We start from the raw sequence: 21,407 nt of genomic DNA, 5'->3' as shown, positions 1-21,407 counted from the left end.
TTGGGTTATTTTTGTTTTGATATATTTGTGCCTTTTATTTTTTCGTTGTGTTTTTTATTCAATGTGTTCCTGAATTTCTTGGTGTTCTATTTGTCTGGTTATATTTGTGTATTTTTTGAATGTGTTCCTGAATGTCTTGGGAGTTCTTTTCATTTTGTTATATATGTGTTTTTTTTTTAATGTATTTTTATTTTCTAAGGAGTATTTTCGAAATATTTAGTTTGGTTTTCTTAATTTATAGCATTTTTCAAGTGTTATTTGTGTAGTTTTTGTTTTTCTCTTTATGTTTTTCATGCATTTATGGGTTCTCAATTCATTATATTTGTGCTTTTGATTTTGTTCGTTTTGTTTTCTTTGAATGCATTCCTGAATATTTTGGAGTTTTTTTCGTTTTGTTATATTTGTGATTTTTTTCTCCATGTATTAATTTACCTTTTTTACCGTTCATTGTTTTTGTTAGCGTTCTTTTTGTCATATCTTTTGTTTGAATTGGGTAGTTCCAAATAGTGTTTTGAAATTCAGTACATAACTTTTAAAGGTATTTCTATTAGGAATAGTGAATTCTTTTATTTATTTTCTAAAGATCAATTTCGACATTATTCACTGTTTATGTTTGCTTCGTCATATTTTTTGTTTCAATTGGGTAGTTCCAAATATCGTTTTGAAATTCAATAAATAACTATTAAACGTATTTCCATTAGGAATAGTGAATTCTTTTATTTTCTAAGGATTAATTTCAACGTTGTTAGTCTGTTTTCCTTAATTTATAGCACTTTTCAAGTGTATTTGTGTAGTTTTGGTTTATTTTCTTTTCGTTATATTTGTCTGTAGCGTTTTTCTTTTAATGTGTTATTGAATATCTTGGAGTTCTTTTTGTTTTGTTATGTGTATTTTTTATTTTTTCCATGCATTAATTACTCTTTTTTACCGTTCATTTTTTGATCATTTTATAATTTAGTACCTGTGTAAATTTTAAAGGTGTTTTTGTTAGAAATAGTGAATTTTTTTTTTATTATCTGAGGAGTATTTTCGACGTGTTTAGTCTGTTATCTTTAATTTTCCTTAATTACCAAATGAGTTTTCATTCATCATTAGGGTTGGTTTCCTATTCCTTTGCAGTTTATGTTTACTATTTCTTTGTTTTTTTGGCGTTCTATCCATCACAAACACTTTCCCACGCCAATCCGCCTTTCGCCGGTAATGGGCCACCTTCGGAAATGTCCCGTGCCAATCCGCCTTTCACCGGAAATGGGCCACCTTAGGACGTTGAATTTCAGGTCAGGTTAATGCCGACACCCTAAAGTAGGATTTGGAGGGTAAAAATGTTGCAGCCATGAATCTATGATTGAGGGAGACAGTCACTGGTTTATTCCTTTTTGAGTTGCTCTCTCTTGTGTGGTTATCTTTTAATTGAGTACACTGCAATATTTTTTCCATTTCAAAGATGAATGAATGCATTTGCTGAAAATAAAGCTCAACAAAGAGGAAAAGTGAAAGGTAAAGTGGACTGATTGAAAGATGAAGCCATAAACTGTAGTGTTAAAGAAAGAAATTACCCACCTTCTAAAGATTAAATTGAGTATGCTTAATACTTTGGGACAAAATCAAGTATTAGCTAATAGTCGGAGGACTATTTTGGGTATTAACTCCTTTTAAAAATATCAATTTAGTCCATTGACTATGTAATTTTTGTCAATTTTGGTCACTCCGGCCAAATTGACGGTCAAATTTGGCCGGAAAAATTTAATCCAACATTTAGTCTAGAAAGGATCAAAAGACGATTTTGCCCCTCAGATTATAGACTAAATGTTTGATTAAATTTTTCCAGCCAAATTTGACCGTCAATTCGGCTGGAGTGACCAAAATTGACAAAAATTACATAGTCAAGGTACTAAATTGACACTTTTAAAAGTCAGGTATTAAAATTAACAATACCCCTATAATCATGTGACCAAAATTGAAATTTTCTCATTCAACTAACTTTGGTTAGTTTGTCAATTATCAAACAATACTGATCTTTGTGTGTTTTTCTCCTCAGCCTATATAATGTGCCTCCGATCCCATTGTTGTTTCATCCCATTCTTGATGGGCCTAATTTGATAAGGCTTGACAGTTGACACCTTATTCCAAAATGACAAACAAATGGATTGATTATGTACACAATACATGACATTGAGCTTTACTTAAATATGATAACTCATCAAAACTTAAAAAATTCTCTAAAAATTTAGGTAACCGAAACACTTTAATATTTTTCCTCAAAATTTAAAAAGTTAAAAAAATTAGAAAAAATCCCACAAGCTAAATATGAAAATTTATAGCTTAAGAAACCATTAGCTTGCCAATCATACTCAAATGTCACCTCTATCTCTCCTTGAGGGAAGGTCAGAGGATCGAATTCTGATGGTAGGATATTGACTTTTTGAGTTGCATTAAATAGAGAAAGTATAGAACAGATGTTTTATTGTAATAGAGTTAATAGAAAAAATAATCACCATTGTTTTCTTCTATTAGTCTAATAAAATCAAGAAATGGAATAATAATAATAATAATAATACACTTTACACTTTAAAAATATACTTTTAACATTTTTATTTTCGTTTTATAGTGCGTCCATCCATAATGATTATTTGCAATACAGTAATGATTGTTGTGGCAGTTGTCACATATACTATGATCCATGACCATCACTACTATTGAACTATCTTTATCACTTTATGCATTGCCTCGTGGGAGAATAAAATTCAACCATCTGTACTTCTGTACAATCACGTCTTTATTCATTTAATTCTTATTTAATTATTTGTTTATAATCATAGTCGATTTCATGTAAAATATTATGAAAAACGTGTCATCCACGTAAAACCCACCGTCAAAACGATCAATTGTTATAACATAGAACAAAGTTCATATTACATTGTGAATCTTGATATAAAAATTTATACCTTTAATTAACATATTCTTACCCCAAAAGGCTGAATCTCCAGTCTTAAGGGCCCCTCCACACTCCGACCCGACAGAGTATGTGGGAGGATGTAAATCACGGTGACTCAATGGGTTAGTAGGCAGGGCCAAATGCCGGTGCGCACAAGGAATCTGCCCACTTTAAACTTAATTAACATATTCTGTATCTATAGTTAATCGTTTCTGTACATGTAAACAAATAACTTGATAATTGCTGACTCATAATATAATATGATAGCTAACTTAAATTATCAATTGCAGATACAAAATGTGTAAACTATAGATACATCATCTGACTTGATAACATGATAGATACATGTACCGAAATTATCAACTGTAGGTAAAAAAAAGTGTCAACTATAAATACAGAATTTGAAAATTATTTTTAGATCATGATCTACAATGCAAGGTAGATCCTGGTCTATAGTATAATTTTCCCAAAACGACTCCACACTTTTAATTTTCTTCCTTATATTGTTCATCTAAAGTTTGTTTTTAAGGCAAAATATCAAATATGTCATTGAACTATTTATAAAAATGTAATTAAACTCTCGAAATATAAAAAAATTAAATTAGATACCTGAACTTATAAAACAAAAGTACAATTAACTTTATTTGACCTGTTATTTAGGGCGGACCCAGTGTGGGGGCAGCTGCCTCCCCTCCCCCCACCCCTTTATATATATGTATGTAGATGTATACATATATAGCATGAAATATTATATAAAATCTATATTTATGTTGAAAATATCAATAGTTTGAGACTTTGAGTAGCTTAGTCGGTTGAATTTCAAATATTGTATTATAAAAGGCTTATGTCATGGATTCAAATCTCATTAGCAACACTTTATTTTCTCTCTTTCATTTATTCACAAGATAAATTAAATATTTTTAGTCTACTTTTTATGAATCATTTAATTAACAAATTAAATGCTCTTTTAGTCTAGTTTTTATAAATTATTTAATTAATGAAGTATACAAGTTTATAATATACTTTATTGTATTCGAATTAATTTAGAAAAATTGATCTAACTAAAATAAATTAAAATTTAAAAGTATTTATGAATATATTGTTATTCAAATTAATTTATCTAATTGATTATGTTTCATATTTTCTCATAAATATATTGTAATTTATAATATATTCTGTATTTTAACCTTATTATGGTTGTTTGATATTTTGTCATTGACATTTCTAACATCATTTAATATTCGCCCACACTCAGATGATTTTCTGGATCCGCCTCTGCTGTTATTGCATGTAATCTCAAGTTAAAAGTGATTAAAATGCTATATAAATATGTTTTGAAGACATGGATGTCCAAATCACATAATAATAATAATAATAATAATAATAATAATAATAATAATAATATTATTATTATTATTATTATTATTATTATTATTATTATTATTATTATTATTAGGGATAAGGGTCAAATAGACCCTCCAACTATATATCAAAATGCAATTAGACCCTCAAACTAAAAAAACATTCAATTGAACCCTTATACTTGTTAAAAATGTGCAATTAACTAATTTGACCTATAATAACATGTTACCTTTAGGTCAAATGCCACATGGATGCCACGTAAGATGCCATATAGATTAATATTTTAAAATATTATATTATTAAAATTAAAATAACAAATCAAAATAATTGTATTTATATAAATAAAATAAAAAAAACAGACTGCCATGGCAGCTGCTGCCATGGTTTCTTCCCGCAGTCCAGTTGACATTGACGAAATACCTTGCGGGATTCTCCGTCCATCGGAGAGAAGTCCAGCCCTTTCTCCCCCAAACGCCTCCCACTTGAACCAGCCAGAGCTGAACGCTGGCGTGTAACCCATCACCTTGCCGGGGCAAACGCGGCGACCGGAGCCGAACGAGGCCAGTCTCAGGTCAGAACCCATAATGGGCACATCTTCCTCCAAGAACCTCTTCGGCATGAACTTCTACGGCTCCGACCAGATCCTCTCGTCGTGGGTGATGGCGTACATATTCACCATGGTCGTCGTCCCCGTCAGGATGAAGTGCTCGCCGACGGACATCCTCGCCCACGACAGCAGCGGCTCCGGCGGGTGGACCCTTAGAGTCTCCTTCACAATGGCGTTTAGATATGGCAGATTTGGAAGGTCGGAATTCGATGCCGCCCTGTTCCTCCCAACAACGCCTTTCTAAACTTACGCAGAAGTTCTCCGGCAACTTTTTCTTTTTCTAATTTGTTTTTTTTTTTATATTTTATTTTTAACTTATTTTTATTTTTGAATGGGATGCCACGTAGGATGCTAAGCAATCAAAATTAACCGGTTACCTGACTGGTAACCTATTAAATATGTTAATTGCACAATTTTAATTAATTTAAGGGTTTAATTGAAGCTTTTTTTAGTTAGAGGGTCTAATTGAATTTTGACATATAGTTGGGGGGCTTATTTGACCCTTATCCCTTATTATTATTATTATTATTATTATTATTATTATTATTATTATTATTATTATTACGTGAATTAGACATCAAAGTCATAAAAACATATTGTGTGGCATTTCAATAACATTTAACTTGAAGGTTACTCGCAATAACATGTCAAATGGAATAAGTATGATATATAAAATAGAGTAAATACCTAAAATGATCCCTCGACTATACCTAAATTCACAAATTGGTCATTGACTTTCAATTTCAACTAATTAAGTCCTTAACTTTGCAATTTTGACACGATTTGGTCTTCCATCTATTTGACCGTTTGTTGCCGTGACCGACGATCTTCAGAAGAATCTTCAGCTCTCGTCGGAGCACGGGGAGGCCTCCAGGATGACGTTGCACCGGTTCGAAAACACGTCGTCTTCTTCGCTCTGGTACGAACTCAACTACATTGAATCCAAAGAGAGGATGAAGAAATGCGACCGAATTTGGTAAATTGCTTTCGGCAGTGGATTCGAATGTAACAATATGGTCTCAAAATGCAACCAGAACCTTAAAAAATCGACGATGGACCATGAAATTACATATATATCCGCAAAAATCACAGTTAGCAAACGGTCAAATAGACAGAGGACCAAATTGTGTTAAAATTAAAAAGTTAAGGACTTAATTGGTTGAAATTAAAAATCGATGACCAATTTATGAATTTAGCTATAGTCGATGGACCATTTTGGGTATTTACACTATAAAATAAGACGAGTATTATTAAAAGTAAGTTAAATGTCACGTTATGGGACAAGTAACGGGACACTATTTTTACTTATCTGGTAACGAGAAAGAAAAAGTACGGAGTATATGCAAACATAAACGCAATGCTAGAAATTGAAGAAATTGCTAAAATAGCCACAGGTTGAAATAAACAAAACATAAAAAAGAGAAGGAAATCCTTGATAATCACTTTCTGCAATGGAGATTTCACTTCCCACTCTCTGCAAAGTAGAAATCGTTGCTCAAAACTCTCCGACTCAGTGACTCTGCGCTCTTATTCTTGAGCCCAATACCTAGGGTTCGCTTCCGCTTTCGCTCTCTCCAATCTGCCTTTTGCCTCGCAATGAGGACCGGGGTTGCGGCGATTCTGTTCACACTAGCGGCGGTGCTAATCTGCATTGAGGTCTGCGCGGGAGCGACCTACTCCTTCCGGCTGATTCACAGGTTCTCCGACGAAGCGCGTTCAGTTTGGGCGGCGAAGGGGAGACAAGGGCCGTGGCCGGAGCGAGAGAGCGTGGAGCGAGCAAGGTTGCTCCTCAGCAGCGACTTTAAGCACCAGAGGCTGAGGCTTGGCTCTCAGAAACAGCTCCTTGTTCCTTCCGAAGGAAGTCAGACCTTTGACTACGGCAATGACTTGAGCTGGTTAGTACTCGGCGGTAATATTGATTTCTGAAGAGGAATTTCACTCGCTTTCATTTTCAGAAATCTGGACCTCAAAACTAAAATTTTCATAGCTCCTTAACTGTTCTTTTATTTATTTTTATTTTTTGAAAAATATATTTTGATATTTAAAAAAAAAATTGCTTTTGAGTTTGAAACGAATAGTTAAACAAAAAAAAACAAAAAACAAATATACAAAAACTAACTTTTGGAGAGCATTCCAGGACTCATGTAGTTGCATTCCTAAATCAGGTGAAAGAATATTTGACTTACTAAATGCCCAATTCCCTAGAATATTTTGAGGTATCTATTATCTAGTATTTAATTTTCAATAGACTCTATCTAGTATTTGCAGTTTATTGTGCATTTGTGCACATCCATGTAGGCTACTGTGAACTCAAAAGTTGCTTATGGAAGTAATTTGAGGTTAAACGGTGAAACCATTTTCTGGAGCCTTTAAAATTAATATAACTAATATTTGAAATTGCTATATAATTGTAAGGTGGGGTGGAAGCAATGTGAAATTAACTTGGAAGAGTAACATTGAGTTTCAGGTGTCTTCCCTTTGTTAATTCCCCTTCATAACTACTTCACGTCGTCTTCACCTTCTGTTGACTCGTAGGTTTAGTGTTGATTTCCCTTTCACTCACATTGCTACTTTAATGTTGAATGACTAAAACATCTAACATTGTTTTCAAGGATTTTCTGGAGTTTTAGGAACTTGATCCATTGGTGTATTACCATTTCTGCTGTTGTGTGCAATTTAGTCATTTTGATGCATCATGCATGTTCTGTGATTTTGATTCTACTGTATGCTTTCTAGTTTCTACAACATTTCCCCTCACAAAGTACTACAGTATAATTGCTGCATTTTTTTAAAAAAAAAACTTTCTAATGTTTTTTTTTTTTTTCAAATTACAGAATATTTATTTTTGCATTTGTTTATTGAAACTTGAAAGGCACGAGCCATAGATTAATATCACCAATATCTATGCTGGGTCAGATTCTTGTTTGTAGTTCAATAATTATGAACATCTGCTTCATCAGGATTACACACTTTAAAGTGGCAAGGAATTGCAGTATTCTGAATTAAGATGTCTTACTATTATTCTTTATCATAGGTTCTCTAAATTCTCCAATAAGGTCCCTGATCATGAAGGGTGCATGGAAATATTGGTATGTCTTTACCAAAGACTACCATCTTTACAGTTTCAACTTTGTTTACTTGGTTTTCCCTTTGGGCAGGTTGCATTATGCATGGATTGATATTGGGACACCAAATGTTTCATTTCTTGTTGCGTTAGATGCTGGAAGTGATTTGCTTTGGGTTCCTTGTGATTGTGTACAGTGTGCTCCATTGTCCTCAAGCTACTACACTGTCTTGGTAGGCTACTGGTCTGCATATGCATCAGACTGTACATTCTTCTTAATCCTTATGAGTTATGATAATTTCTGATACTCATGCATCTCAGTTTTAATGTCCATTGTGCGATTTGATGCTTTAATCCAATATTGAAGGATATTACATTTGGATAATACAATTTTTTTTTTTTTTTTTTTGGGGGGGGGGGGGGGGGGTGGTGTAATAGAAGCATATGAATTATGAACTACATTACAACTATTACTGATTGAAACATTCCAAAGTTCAAAATTTAGTCACTTGTTTGGCCTTGTTAGTATGTATGGAACAAGTTTGTTCAAGATATAATTCCTTCAAGTAAGTCTAGTAGTGATAGTTCAAAACAAATTGAAAAACAGGTTTAGCAGTTAATTCTCCAGTGATTGATTGGCAGGTGCTCCCTCCTGTTTGGGGCATCTATTATGCAGGATAGGGATCTGAACGAGTATAGTCCAGCCCGATCTAGCACCAGCAAGCAACTTCCTTGCAGCCATCAATTATGTGAACTTGGTCCTGACTGCAAAAGTCCTAAGGAGCACTGCCCATACATGGTTGACTACTTGTCAGAAAATACATCAAGTTCAGGATTTCTTTTTGAAGATCAGTTGCATTTGATCTTATCTGGTGAACATTCACATCAAGACTCTGCTCTGGCACCAATCATTATAGGGTATGTGATGATTTAGTTTGTACCTAACCAATTTGATTTGCGCTAGACATCAATTGATGCAGAGCATTTCTCATTTCTTAATATTTAATTGCAGCTGTGGAAGCAAACAGAGCGGCAGCTATTTGGATGGAGCTGCTCCAGATGGTGTTTTGGGATTAGGACCTGGAAAAATCTCCGTTCCAAGCCTGCTTGCAAATTCTGGATTGGTTCCACATTCATTCTCTTTATGTTTTGACAAGAGCCATTCTGGGAGAATTTTCTTTGGTGATCAAGGGCCTGGAAATCAAAGATTTACCCCCTTTTTGCCACTTGAAGGGAATTAGTATGTCTTTCCTGCAGTCTTTCATACTATGTGACTTTTTAAATTGAAAAAGTTCTCATCTCAACCTTTTTATTTGCCTGAATGTCTTGCAATTTATTTCTTCAGTAACAAATACATTGTGGAGGTGGAACATTATTGCGTTGAGAGTTCCTGTTTAAAGCAATCTGGATTTCGAGCACAAGTTGATAGTGGTTCATCTTTCACTCTCCTACCATACGAGACCTATAAGAAAGTTGTTAATAAGGTTATATGCTCTTACACTCCTAATGTATTAGTTTAAAACAACCTGGATTGGTTCTATTTTGATTCTCAATTCCTTATCATAACTCATCTACATCCATCTCCTTTATTGTAGTTTGATGAACTAATGAATGCTACAAGGTCTAGCATAGATGTCTTTCACTACTGCTACAAGGCTCGGTAATGTTGTGTATTTGAAACCTTCTTGGTCTTAATTCATTTCTATAATGCTTGTGTTAATATATTCTTTCAATTGCAGTTCAGAGGGTTTACCAAATATTCCCAGTATGAAGCTCATCCTTTCTGCCAACCAGAGTTTTGTGATTCAAAATCCCATGTTTCCTATCCTCAACTATCAGGTCAGTTTTCAATCTCTTATGCCACCATCTGCCATTGGTGGAGATATAAATTTCTGTAAGACTTTTTCTAAGGACAGAGGACAGAATTATGCGGTTGCCTGTCCCTGTGAATCTGATTAGGTTTCATTATCGTGTTTTATCTAACATTCTCATTGATGAAAAGTCAAGTTCATATACTTAACTCCATACCCTGCATTAATAGACTTTCTAGGTATATCCCATATCAGGTTCCAAATGGGACTCAAATATTTGTGTGGTATTTTAGTGGTTTCCATTTTCTCCATTTATATACAAGTGAGAAAAGAATATATTGAGAGTTGTAAAATTATTTTTTTATAGCAGTCATCTTGTTTATTCTGTCATTTCATTTTATAATACTTGATGAAAAGGATTTCTCATAAGTAGAGGTTTTTGGCACAGGGAGTCAAATGTTACTGTTTAGGTGTACTGCCAATTGAAGGAATATATGGATTAATTGGACGTGAGTAGCTCTTGCTGAATTTCTATTTTTCTATTAAACTTGCTTTTTTGATCTATGCTTCTTAATCACATATTTGATTTCAGAAAATTGCAAATTACCTGAATTGTGTGTGCTTTGCAGAAAACTTTATGACTGGATACCGGATGGTATTTGATTGGGAGAATTTGAAGTTGGGTTGGTCTGCTTCTAATTGTAAGTAAATACTGATAGGTGATGCACATTTGTTTTTGTTTTCCAGAGAAAGAAATGGTGTAAGTGTCTTTGTGTTTGGCAGGTAAAGATTTGGATGATAATGATAAGGTTCCTGTAACGCCTACCCCAGGCGGTTTATCAGCAAGTCCATTGCCAACAAACGAGCAGCAGAGAACCCCCAACGGTCATGCAGTCGCCCCTGCCCTCGCTGGTAGGGCTCCTCCAAGACCATCTGCAGCATCACCTTGTACCATTCACTATCAGCATTGTACTCTGATTCTGATTCTGCTTATGCTACAATCATTCGTATGGTTATGTTGCCTGGTTTGATATCTGTGTGCTGGTGTATTTATCTGTAAATTCACAGTTTCTTTAGTGAAGCCTCTCCCGTGTTGTTTCATGTCTTGCAATCTTGCATCTCCATAATATCTAAAAGTTTATTCATTTCTTTGAGTAGGATGTAGAATCATTGTGGGGGGAGGTAAGTAACAATTAATGAAGTGTTCAGGTAGCATTTCTTAACTTCAACATGAGAAACAAGGTTTGTAACATTCTGAAACCAATAAAAACATGTCAGTAAAGATCATTATCAAAGACTGAGGGTTGATGCAAGAAAAGCTCCCGGCCATTCATTTGCACTACTCCTGCAGCTATATCCTCTGCATTCATCAAACAGTTGATAGCACTAAGAAACAGCACCGGATTAAAAAGAATAATCTCCGGATTGCTACACCGGTGTCGGTTGAATTAGAACCTACTAAATTCACGCGCCAATATGGGAAAAAAAAAACCCTAGAGTTTCTTTGTGTTCAATCAAAAATTGAAAAGCATGAAAGAAAATATAGACCTTTTGGCGTTTCCAAGAGAGGAACTGATTGGGCGTAATGCGATTGGGGTTCGGATCCGGATTTGGAACTGGTTCCCCGTTGCGTTTGGCTTGTTGATGGTCTTCCGCTTCGGCTCCCATTCTCTTCTTGTCTCCGGACAGTTGTTTGCCCGTCTGCGAATCGCCTCTTTATTAATTAACGTCTTCTCGGAATTTTATCGCGGAAGCGAACCGTTCAATCATACTGTGAACGGACAACACAGATTCTATTCCTATTTATTCTTTGATGAAAAATACTAATAATAAAATTGTGATCTATTTTTTATTAAATAAATTTTGATTTAAATATGATCCTCTAATGGTCCGTTTGGAAAGCAGGAAAATAACTTCAATGAGTTATTCTGAAAATGAGTTATTTTTTTTTTTCAGTGTTTGGTTGCATTTTGAAAAACTTGATGTGTTTAGTTTATTTTCTAGAAAAATGAGTAGAATTGTATGTTTAATCATTTTGGCGGAAAATGACTTCTCCCAAATTTTGGCGGAAGTCATTTTTCGCCAAAATGGTTTCATTTTCCCCGTTAATTGAAAATATTTTCCATTGACTGGATTTTCCTATTGCATTCAAACCTGAAAACTCAGAAAATATTTTTCAGAAATCATTTTTCAGGTTTCTAAACGGACCCTAAGTTATTTGCAGAAATCGATGTCCGCTTGAGTAGCTCAACTGATTACAGAAGTAAAATTTGTCACGACCAATGATTGAGTTTTACGTAGGAGTAACCTTTCAAAATGAGGGGCTCATCGTATGCTTGTCAAGTTTAAGATGGGCGCTTCCACCTTTTATCACAAAAAATCGTAATAACTATTACATGATTTTGATTTCAATTATTTAAGGTTATCAATATAATTTGATAAAAAAATATAATTATTAATAGACTTAAATATGTTTAAAATTTTGTAACGTTTAAATAGGTTTTCAAGCTGATAAATATATATATTTTTAGTATATTTAAATTTTTTACCATCAAACACAGTGACTAATCCTTCATTAAATTATAAGCATCTCTATTAAGTGAGACAGCTGACTTGGTGAAGATAAATATTAACCTTTACTTTGATAGCAAAGACTAAAATCTCACAATGCATGTTACATTTATTGGCAATCATATAATTAAGTGCAACAGATTAAAAAACTATATACTTAGATAAATTACTGCAAAATCCGGACATAATAGTAAAACCAACATCAATATAATATAGTGGCATGCAGGCATGATATCTATATATCAACGAGTGGTGAAAGCAAGCATTTTGAGATGAAGGCAAGCCTCCACCGCATCCGCCACCGTCAGGAAAATCCACCCTCCTCCAACTTTATTCACAAATTCCGCCGCCTTCAGTTTCTCTATCACCTTCCATCTTGGATTCGCCACTACTAACTGCATTTCAAAATGTTTTGTCAGGACGAGGTAAATCAACATAAGTTATCTATAACTGATCGACTTATTTAAGGTTGTTTAAATGATGTTCCCCTACCTGGATCCCTTGCGAAACAAAATTCTTATGCAGCTCTTCCAAGGCTATGATTCCCGAGGTGTCAATGTTGGTCACATCTGCAACGTGACACCAAATTAACTCAACAATCACTTGTAAATTGATTAAGTATAAAATTTAGTGCAAATAACATTTCTAGTCTTTTACTTACTGGACATGTCCAAGACCACAACACGAACACTATCCAAGCTGTTTTTTTCAGTGTCATTAGCTTCTGCTACCCATCTTAGGGTCCTGTAACAAACACATACTTATTAACTGCAATGGAGTAATCACATACCCAATTTCTCATCTTGAAATCTTACTTTTCTACAATGAAGTTAGCATTGGCAAAACAAATAGACCCGGAATTGATTCTGACAATCAAGATCCCAGGAATGGTAGTTGCAGCTGGAAACTGAGCTCTCTCACAAAAGATTTCTGTTCCAGGAAGCCTTCCTAGTACTTCTGTACTAGGTCTAATCACATCCACAACAACCTTAACAAATGAAATCCCAACCTGCATATGTAACATACTGTCATTCATGGCCAAGATTTATGCCTAGCTGCAGGTAGGTTGTGCAGTAGTCACTGCTGGAAATTATGGAATTTCTGACCACCTGAAAGTGATCTTGAATCAAGTCGAAAGTAAAAAGTGGTCGGAAATAGTAATAAAAGTTTTTCCGGATACCAAAAGTGGTTGGAACAATGCTTTCGACTTGATTTAAGATTACTTTTAGGTGGTTGGAAATTCCATAATTTCCAGCAGTGAGTTAAGCTCAAAACGCGAAATGGTTACCGCGACAACAAGGCCAATTTCCACTGATCCAAACAGCACTCCAAGAAAGGCACCAGTGCAGACAAGGAAGTCCATCTTGTCCACCTTCCAGATATGGAAAGCGCCCCGAAGGTCGATTAGTCCTGGAAGTGCAGACAGGATAATGGAGGCGAGGATGGCTAAGGGAGTGTAGTACATGAATTTGGTCAGCAGTTCCAGGGAGATCAACACTGTCACTGCCATAACTATGTTTGAGACGACGGTTTCGCAGCCTGCACTGAAATTCACAGCTGTTCTTGAAAACGAACCTGAAATTATATTCGATCAGTTAAGGATCTGCAGAAACATATGTATATGTTTTTTTCTCCAATTTGATGTGATTAAGGTTGCTTGCCTGTGGCAGCATAGCAAGAAGTTAAAGATCCAATGATGTTCATGAACCCCATGGCTAGCATTTCCTTGTTACCATCAAGCTGGTAGCCTTTAATTGAAGCGAATGATCGGCCAACAGAAATCGCTTCCTGGTGAGATGAACTATTACATTTAGACCACTCTAGCTCACACTACTACTTTTAAGACCTTTGAATGTGAAGATGAAGAAATGCATGCAAAAAGATAGAGCCTAACAGTGAGGGCAATGATGGCACATATTAGTCCTATTTTTGCAGATTCCCCAAGATGAGGACTGTTAAACTGCAGATCATGAACTGAGCTTGGATTTAGTCCCCCTTTAAAATGCTTCACAATCTTAACTCCCCGTTCCTCCGCTTTACTCAGGTACACAATCAATGTGGATAATATGACAGATAAAAGAGGAGCAAGTGCTGGTAACCAAAACATTTTCTTGTTCTTTCTGCCCTGCATTTGTTCACAGGAAAAATTGCATCATATATTAGTGTTTGTAGAATAATGGCAATCTTAATTTAGTACTTACAATGAATCTTGTGATTAGGATGAAGATTAGGAATGCACAGCCAATCAGGAAGTTGAAAGGAGACCACTGCATCACAAGACAGAAACATTAAACTGAGGAAACTAACATTAATAATAACAGAAGAGAGTAAAGATGTTGTAAAGTTTGTGCAAATTAAAAGCTTACTGGCTCATGGAATGAATTGAAAACAGCCTTGAAGACAGACACCACATCAGTCTTGGTGGTGAAATGGTTGATCCCCAGCAGCCCCTTCAGCTGCTGGAGACCAATTACAATGGCTGCACCCGCCATGAACCCGACTATGGCAGCGTGTGAGAGAAAATCCACAAGAAACCCCAACCTAAAACCACCAAATACATTAAGATCAATCAAATAGTCCGCATGGGCAGCTCAGTTGGTTCTTGGTAGTAGATTATGCGTAAGGATACACAGGATCGAGCCCTAACAGCCGTAATGTGAAAAATAGACCCAATGTGGTGGGCTCCTTGTGAGAGCCAGCACTAGTCCTCCCACCTAATGGTGGTTGAGTCACTCAAATTGGGCCTTTGGCAAGAGAATCGCTTTTTTTTTTTTGGTAACGAGAAAAATTCGCAGTCACTATTTGAGGGTGTGCACAGGGTGAACTATGCCTTGAGACCTTAATTAGTGACCACAAGGAGGTAAACTAGTCTAGATTGTCCGTAACTGAGAAGACCCAGATTCGAAGTCGTGACTTTGTGGTTATAAGTTTGTATCTTTAGCTATCTGAGTTATCCTCAATTTGGGCTTTTTTGGGGCAGCAAGGATGAATGAGAGGGAGAAGCAGTCATTAATTTTGAAGAAAACAGGATATTAATTAATGACCTGAACAATCCGAAAACTGCCTGGAAAATACCAGCAAAGAAGGTGACAGTGAAAACAATGTTTCTGTAAGCAACAGGATCCTGTGCAGGATCCACAACCTTGGAAACCATTGCAGACAGCAACATAGATACAACAGCAACGGGGCCAATGGCTATTTCACGCGAACTCCCCATCAAAGCGTATATTAAAGGCGGGACAACACTCGTATCTACATACGAAAAACAAAAAAAAAAAACATATATAATTAAGGAAACAAATTAAAACATGTTATTTAACAAATGTTCAGTTTCAGTAGTTCTTAACTTACACAGGCCATACTGAGGGTCAAGCTTGGCAAGATTAGCATATCCAATACTCTGCATAGTTTCCACACACAAGATGATAAAACCAAGAAACAAAGACGACTGTGCAATGAATTACAGAACGATAAACTATATATATATATATATATTCACCTGGGGAATGCAAAGGCTGGCAAGAGTGAGGCCAGCCATTAAGTCTTTCTTGAACTTAGTTGCCTTGTAGTTTCTGCCCCATTTGAGGATTGGGAACAGGCCTTGCAGGAAAGAAACAGCAAACCCAGATGGGGTTTTCTGGGTTTTAGATAAAGAAGAAGAAGAAGAGAGGGTGTTTGCATCTGGGAGAAGAGTGGCCTTGAGGGAAGTGATGAGTTGTTGGCATAGGGTGGGGGGTTGAGGAGAGTCAAGAAGCCATTGAGCTCTCTCCTTTCTTCTGCCATCGTAATTTGCAGAAGCATTCAGGTGGTCAAGCTCAATGCTGAAGCTCTCACTACCCATATATATTATTATTGATTTCAGATCAGAGTTTTGTTTAATTTGAAGTGTTTGGGTTAACTCTTGGGATCGATCACTGAATGTGATGATGATCACTTCATCATATCATCCTCCACGACAAATATAAATACATGTGTGGTGCCAATTACCATTTTGCCCCTTACGACCTACCTGAGAATTATGACCCATTCACTTGGTTATGCCATGTTACTCTTTTCATGACAAAAAAATATACATAGTTTTGTAACTATGTTATTGGGTGCTGATAGATACGTAATTAGTGCATTTTTTTATAATGATTTTGGTTTAATTGAGGGTTAAATTTGCACTACTTCATACTATTTCGCCTTATTTTTGTGAATCAGAAAATATTGGGGTGAGAATAGAAAAAGGAAGAAATGTTGGGTTATTTATAAAGAATTTAAAGTTTGCTTTGAAAGGATAGATGACTTGGATCAAAAAGGAAAATACTATATACACTTCCATTTCTTACTCCCAACTTGCACTCTCTCACAAATTTTTGATGTAGACATATTTTTTGGGACTCACATGATGAAAACAACACGTTTGTCATGTTATAGAGTAAAAGTGAGGGAGTAAAATTTAGGAGTATATGTAATGAAACTCGACCAAAAATTAAACTTGTTGTATCGCGTGGGCATATGGAAGAAGCTGATAAAAGCAAAGGAATAAAACATAATGACTCATCTATCTTAAATTTAAGTCTCGCATTTAAGTTTCGTAACATTTCAAATGCCAAATGTCTCATTCTTCATTGCATGAACTGGACACTTTTTAAGATTAGATTGAAACACACACACACACACACATATATATATATAATTGCACTCTGGTGCGAATGGAACGCCCAGGTGTGAATATGCGAATGTCTGATATCCGTCCACGTGTCCAGATTTAATGGATGAGAAACACTGATTTAAAAAAAAACGCGGTGACATTTTCGTAAAATGTATTACAGGTGCATGTAAAATGTATTATAGGTGCAAGTAAAATTTACAGTGAGCATCAATAATACTAAGTGCACCCATACTTGTAAGTAGTTGCACCTAGGTGCATGAATGAAACAAAACGAACTCAAATCAATGAATGTTAACAAGACAAAATTACATGTACTTGCAGGCGAAAGTAGGTGCACTTGTAGGTGAAACTAGGTGCACCCGATCAATGAATGCAGGCAAAAACTACATGCACTTGCCGGTGAAAGTATGTGCACCCGATCAATGAATGCTGACACGTGACGCACGCTGATTGGTTCGCATTTCTCTCTTGGACACCTATTCGCACCTGAACGCGACCATATATATATATATATATATATATATATATATATATATATATATATATATTTGTATATATATTTGTTTATTTATTTATTTATTTATTTATCCTGATCATTAGAGACGACAAGAAGTTTTATTTTCATTATTCTAACACTTTGAAATATTCTTTATTTTTTTTTAAACTTTAATTTCTTTTGAAGATTTTAGTGATTGAGTTCGAAACCCATTGTTTCTAGCTATGGATTGATTTATTTAGCCATGTGATGAAGGAAGATTATTGTGGGCAAGGAAGATTATTTATTTAAGTGAAGTTGCAAATTAAAGCATGCATGGTTTAGCGTATACGCATGTATGCATAAACAGTTAACTAATGATTTAATGTAGTGTTTTAGTTTTGTTTTAAGTGTAATTATAGTTAAACTGTCTCAATTTAAAGGTACTTACAATTTAGGGAGGAAATTAATTATTGTATTTCACCTTAAATACATTGAGTAACATTAAAAAAAAAAAAAAAAAAAAAGTTAAGCAATATATAGGTGAAAGTATTGCTAAGAACAAGAAATACTCGGTTAGCACCGGCCAACACAAGTTAACATATATACACACATATATATGATATACGATTGTCGTCTATCTATAAATACTAGCTTTTGAAGCCCCAATAAAAAATGGCAAATTATGTTGTTGAACTGTGTTCACCTTGTAAGGTGGACATGGTTCCAAAAATGTTCATAATTATGAATATAGAGTTGTGGACATAATTATGAACATATAGTTATGTAATTATGAATATAGAGATTTAATAATTGTGAGTATAAAATTAAAAAATTATGAATATATAATTTTATAATAATTATGTTACATATAGTTCAGTAATTATAAACATAGAGTTCAATAATTATGAATATATAGCTTTATAATTATGAACATATAGTTCAGTAATTATGAATTATAAACATAGAACCATGTCCACACGATTTCATAGCATAACGATTGATAAAAAGGTTTACGTAGGAATAAACTCCAACAGCACCACCGCCCAACACTGTACGTGCTCCAACATATATATATATATATATCACTAATCACTGTGGGATAGGCTTAATTATTCCACTCATCCCTTCCTAAGTGAATGCCCATTTTATGCCATTCAGTGCTGCAGATCACAGGTAGGTTTCATTCATCTTCGTTCGCAGGTCTAAATCAAAGGTCTCAATGTCTCATCAATGCAATCATTATTCCATGGACAATATCATACATAAAAGACACAATATATATTATTTTTGTGTATATTATTATTTAAAAATATACTTTTTTTTATGATTCGTACCATTTATACCCTCATGAAGGGAAGTACGGGGATAAGAATTAGAGCAACCTCATTTATTTAATTTTTATTAGGTTTTTTAGGTCATGTAGGAGGGAGAAAGTGAAGGGAAAAAAGAAAAAAGAAATTGAGTGTCAGAAAAAGAATAAAAGAAAAAAAAGGAATAGGTTTATGCTCTGGGTTGGGCGCTTCTGGTGAGCACAAGTGCACAACAGGTACGTTTACCAGAATGGCTGCTTTTTAATTTTTTATATTTTAGTGGACTCCATAAAAAAAATAATATTTTATAGAGAACCTTAAAATTTTTTCTCCTCAACTCTCTTCCACATCATAGTTCCACAAAAAACTCCAAGAATGATGATACTCTTAATCACAGGCTAGGGTGCATTGCAGTGTTTAGTTTATCATCATCATATAGCCCCATGCATCCATGCATAAAGGACAATTGATAAATAATCCGAATTGTTTTGTCTGTATGTTTTCTTGAATTTCATGCTGTTGTTCTCAAGCCTGCAGGCCAGTCTGAAGGATGAGTGAATCTGTTTTTAACTCTAATATTAAATTAAAGAATATGTACGTTTTTTTTTCTTCAAAAATTTAAATTAATGGTTGACCTATACATTAATATTTTATATATCATACGCTAATATTAGTGGTGGAGTGTCTCTCTATATATATATGCACAGTACAGGGCGGGATGGATACATCTTAATTCTTATCAGACTTGGTTGAAAATGAGAAATATTGTTGATAATACACCATGCATGCATCCACCATGGAATTTGGGTGTCTATTCTTAGCTTTCTCCATCACAGCAATGCACCCAGCTAGCTAGCACAGCACCATTATTATATTGAGCTGAAATTTTATCATCACTTCACAAATTAAAGCTAAGCCGGGCCGCCGCCTCTGTCGTCTGATCCGATCATATCGAATGAGTGTTTAATTTGACTCCATACCAGATGGATTATGGATAAGCATCCATCCATCTTATCGGGTATTGATGATGATGAGTACGTGTTCGGTTATTCCAACCACCAGCCTCCATTTCTTATCGTCTACACCTCATTAATTATATATATATATATATATATATATATATATATATATATATATATATATATATATATATATATATATGGTCGCATTCTGGTACGAATGTCCGCCCAAGTGCGAAATGTGAACCAATCATCGTGCGTCACATGTCAGCATTTATTGATCGAGTGCACCTATTTTCACCTATAAGTACACATACTTTCGCTTGCAAGTGCATGTAGTTTTTGCCTGCATTCATTGATCGGCTGCACCTACTTTCACCTACAAGTGCACCTACTTTCGTCTGCAAGTGTATATATTTTGCCTTGTTAACATTTATTGATCTGAGTTTGTTCTGTTTGGCTTCGTTTTTGTTCTTGCAAGGAGTTCAGCGGGTAGTAGTACCCGTGAAACCACTCGCAAACATTCATGCACCTAGGTGCAACTACTTATAACTATATGTGCAACTACTTATAACTATAGGTGCACTTAGTATTGATGCTCAGTGTAAATTTTACTTGCACCTATAACACATTTCACATGTACTTGTAAATGAGTTAATTCCATTTTTGGTCATAGATTTATAGTTGACATTTAACTTTTAGTCATTTAAAAAAAAAAAAAAAACTTCATTCTTTAGTCCTAGTATTATTGTGACATGATCATTTTTTGTCCTCCATCAACAAAATCATTTAAATTTTGTAAAATACAAGGACATTTAGGTCTTTTTTTTTGTCTTCAATTATGAATTTTTTTCAAACAAATAAAAATAAAAATATAACGAATTAACCCACTTTGTATAAGAATGATCTAAATGGTCTTGTATTTAACATTATTTCAACGATTTTGTTGAGGAAGGACAAAAAATGATCATATCATAATAACACTAGGACTAAAAATGAATGTTCTGAAAAGGAATGACTAAAAGTCTAAAAGTAAATTGTCACCTATAAATCTAGGATCAAAAATAGAATTACCTCAAAAATAAATTATAAATAACTTCAGTTAAATTAAATGAATCAACCCATAAAATGTAATTGAGAGAATCATTTTTTTTTTTTTGCCATTTAAATGGTTGAATAGTAGAAATTAAAGTTTGTAGCGTGAAATGTGCACTCTGTGGTGTGTGGCCTATGCACAGTGTGAGTGGAAAATTGGAGCTATATATATTTCCAGATTTACCCTCCGACGTTAATATCGCGGGTCCCGCACAATTGGCAGGAGTTCTCGTCTGACTTTTTCTAATTTCTATTGCATCCACGATTTTCTTGGCCCAAACCAAATCGTCAGCCACCACTACCTCAACTAATACTCCGTAAAACTCTTCTCTTCTGAATAATAATCTGTCATTAAACGCAATATATATAATATCTAAGCTTGAAAATGGTAGCCATATAAATAAAGTTTTAAGATTCAATTTTTCTTGTTTCAATTCTCTCTGCATTATTCTAAAATAAATAAATAAATAAATAAAATAATTCTCTCTGCATTGAGTCACTGGTTACGTTTATCGTCACTTCTGAGTTCTGCAGTGCAAACAGAGAATCCCAAAAGAG

At 34.6% G+C, this 21,407-nt stretch overlaps 2 protein-coding genes and 1 long non-coding RNA gene across 5 annotated transcripts; 1 reads left to right on the top strand and 2 right to left on the bottom strand.

Moving 5' to 3' along the window:
• The first annotated feature begins 6,230 nt into the window (after positions 1 to 6,230).
• On the top strand, positions 6,231 to 11,395 carry LOC109170538 (aspartic proteinase-like protein 1). Of its 3 annotated transcripts, XM_019319708.1 has the most exons (11): positions 6,235 to 6,799; positions 8,063 to 8,201; positions 8,645 to 8,886; positions 8,981 to 9,208; positions 9,314 to 9,452; positions 9,564 to 9,628; positions 9,708 to 9,807; positions 10,228 to 10,288; positions 10,409 to 10,480; positions 10,563 to 10,747; positions 11,327 to 11,395. In XM_019319708.1, the coding sequence occupies exons 1-11, from the start codon at positions 6,501 to 6,503 to the stop codon at positions 11,363 to 11,365; spliced, it is 1,569 nt and encodes a 522-aa protein (XP_019175253.1). In that variant the 5' UTR covers positions 6,235 to 6,500; the 3' UTR covers positions 11,366 to 11,395. The 3 variants fall into 3 exon arrangements, with proteins under 3 accessions (XP_019175254.1, XP_019175252.1, XP_019175253.1); XM_019319707.1 differs by lacking the exon at positions 11,327 to 11,395 and having other exon boundaries at positions 6,233 to 6,799; positions 10,563 to 10,890; XM_019319709.1 differs by lacking the exons at positions 8,063 to 8,201; positions 11,327 to 11,395 and having other exon boundaries at positions 6,231 to 6,799; positions 8,611 to 8,886; positions 10,563 to 10,890.
• LOC109170540 lies at positions 10,973 to 11,420 on the bottom strand. Its single transcript, XR_002052453.1, has 2 exons — positions 11,328 to 11,420; positions 10,973 to 11,139 (listed from the first exon to the last, which is right to left on the bottom strand). It is a non-coding gene; the product is annotated as an uncharacterized LOC109170540 (long non-coding RNA).
• Positions 11,421 to 12,392: 972 nt separating this feature from the next.
• LOC109170537 (low affinity sulfate transporter 3) lies at positions 12,393 to 16,283 on the bottom strand. Its single transcript, XM_019319706.1, has 12 exons — positions 15,850 to 16,283; positions 15,702 to 15,750; positions 15,395 to 15,602; positions 14,717 to 14,891; positions 14,552 to 14,617; positions 14,245 to 14,475; positions 14,012 to 14,138; positions 13,639 to 13,925; positions 13,166 to 13,359; positions 13,012 to 13,094; positions 12,843 to 12,919; positions 12,393 to 12,745 (listed from the first exon to the last, which is right to left on the bottom strand). The coding sequence occupies exons 1-12, from the start codon at positions 16,189 to 16,191 to the stop codon at positions 12,593 to 12,595; spliced, it is 1,992 nt and encodes a 663-aa protein (XP_019175251.1). The 5' UTR covers positions 16,192 to 16,283; the 3' UTR covers positions 12,393 to 12,592.
• Between the last annotated feature and the right edge of the window lie 5,124 nt (positions 16,284 to 21,407).

Source organism: Ipomoea nil, unplaced genomic scaffold, assembly GCF_001879475.1.
Source record: "Ipomoea nil cultivar Tokyo-kokei standard unplaced genomic scaffold, Asagao_1.1 scaffold3321, whole genome shotgun sequence".
NCBI classification, from domain to species: Eukaryota; Viridiplantae; Streptophyta; class Magnoliopsida; order Solanales; family Convolvulaceae; genus Ipomoea; species Ipomoea nil.
The sequence above is the reverse complement of the archived record's forward strand: the minus strand, read 5'-3'. Positions and strand labels throughout refer to the sequence as shown.

Coding starts and splice junctions, on each gene's coding strand:
- LOC109170538 (XM_019319707.1), top strand. CDS start 6,501: ATGAGGACCGGGGTTGCGGCGATTCTGTTCACACTAGCGGCGGTGCTA. Junction 8,887..8,980: donor CTGGCACCAATCATTATAGG/GTATGTGATGAT, acceptor ATTTAATTGCAG/CTGTGGAAGCAAACAGAGCG. Junction 9,453..9,563: donor ATAAGAAAGTTGTTAATAAG/GTTATATGCTCT, acceptor CCTTTATTGTAG/TTTGATGAACTAATGAATGC.
- LOC109170537 (XM_019319706.1), bottom strand. CDS start 16,191: ATGGGTAGTGAGAGCTTCAGCATTGAGCTTGACCACCTGAATGCTTCT. Junction 14,139..14,244: donor GTGCCATCATTGCCCTCACT/GTTAGGCTCTAT, acceptor TCATCTCACCAG/GAAGCGATTTCTGTTGGCCG. Junction 13,095..13,165: donor GCTAACTTCATTGTAGAAAA/GTAAGATTTCAA, acceptor TGTTTGTTACAG/GACCCTAAGATGGGTAGCAG.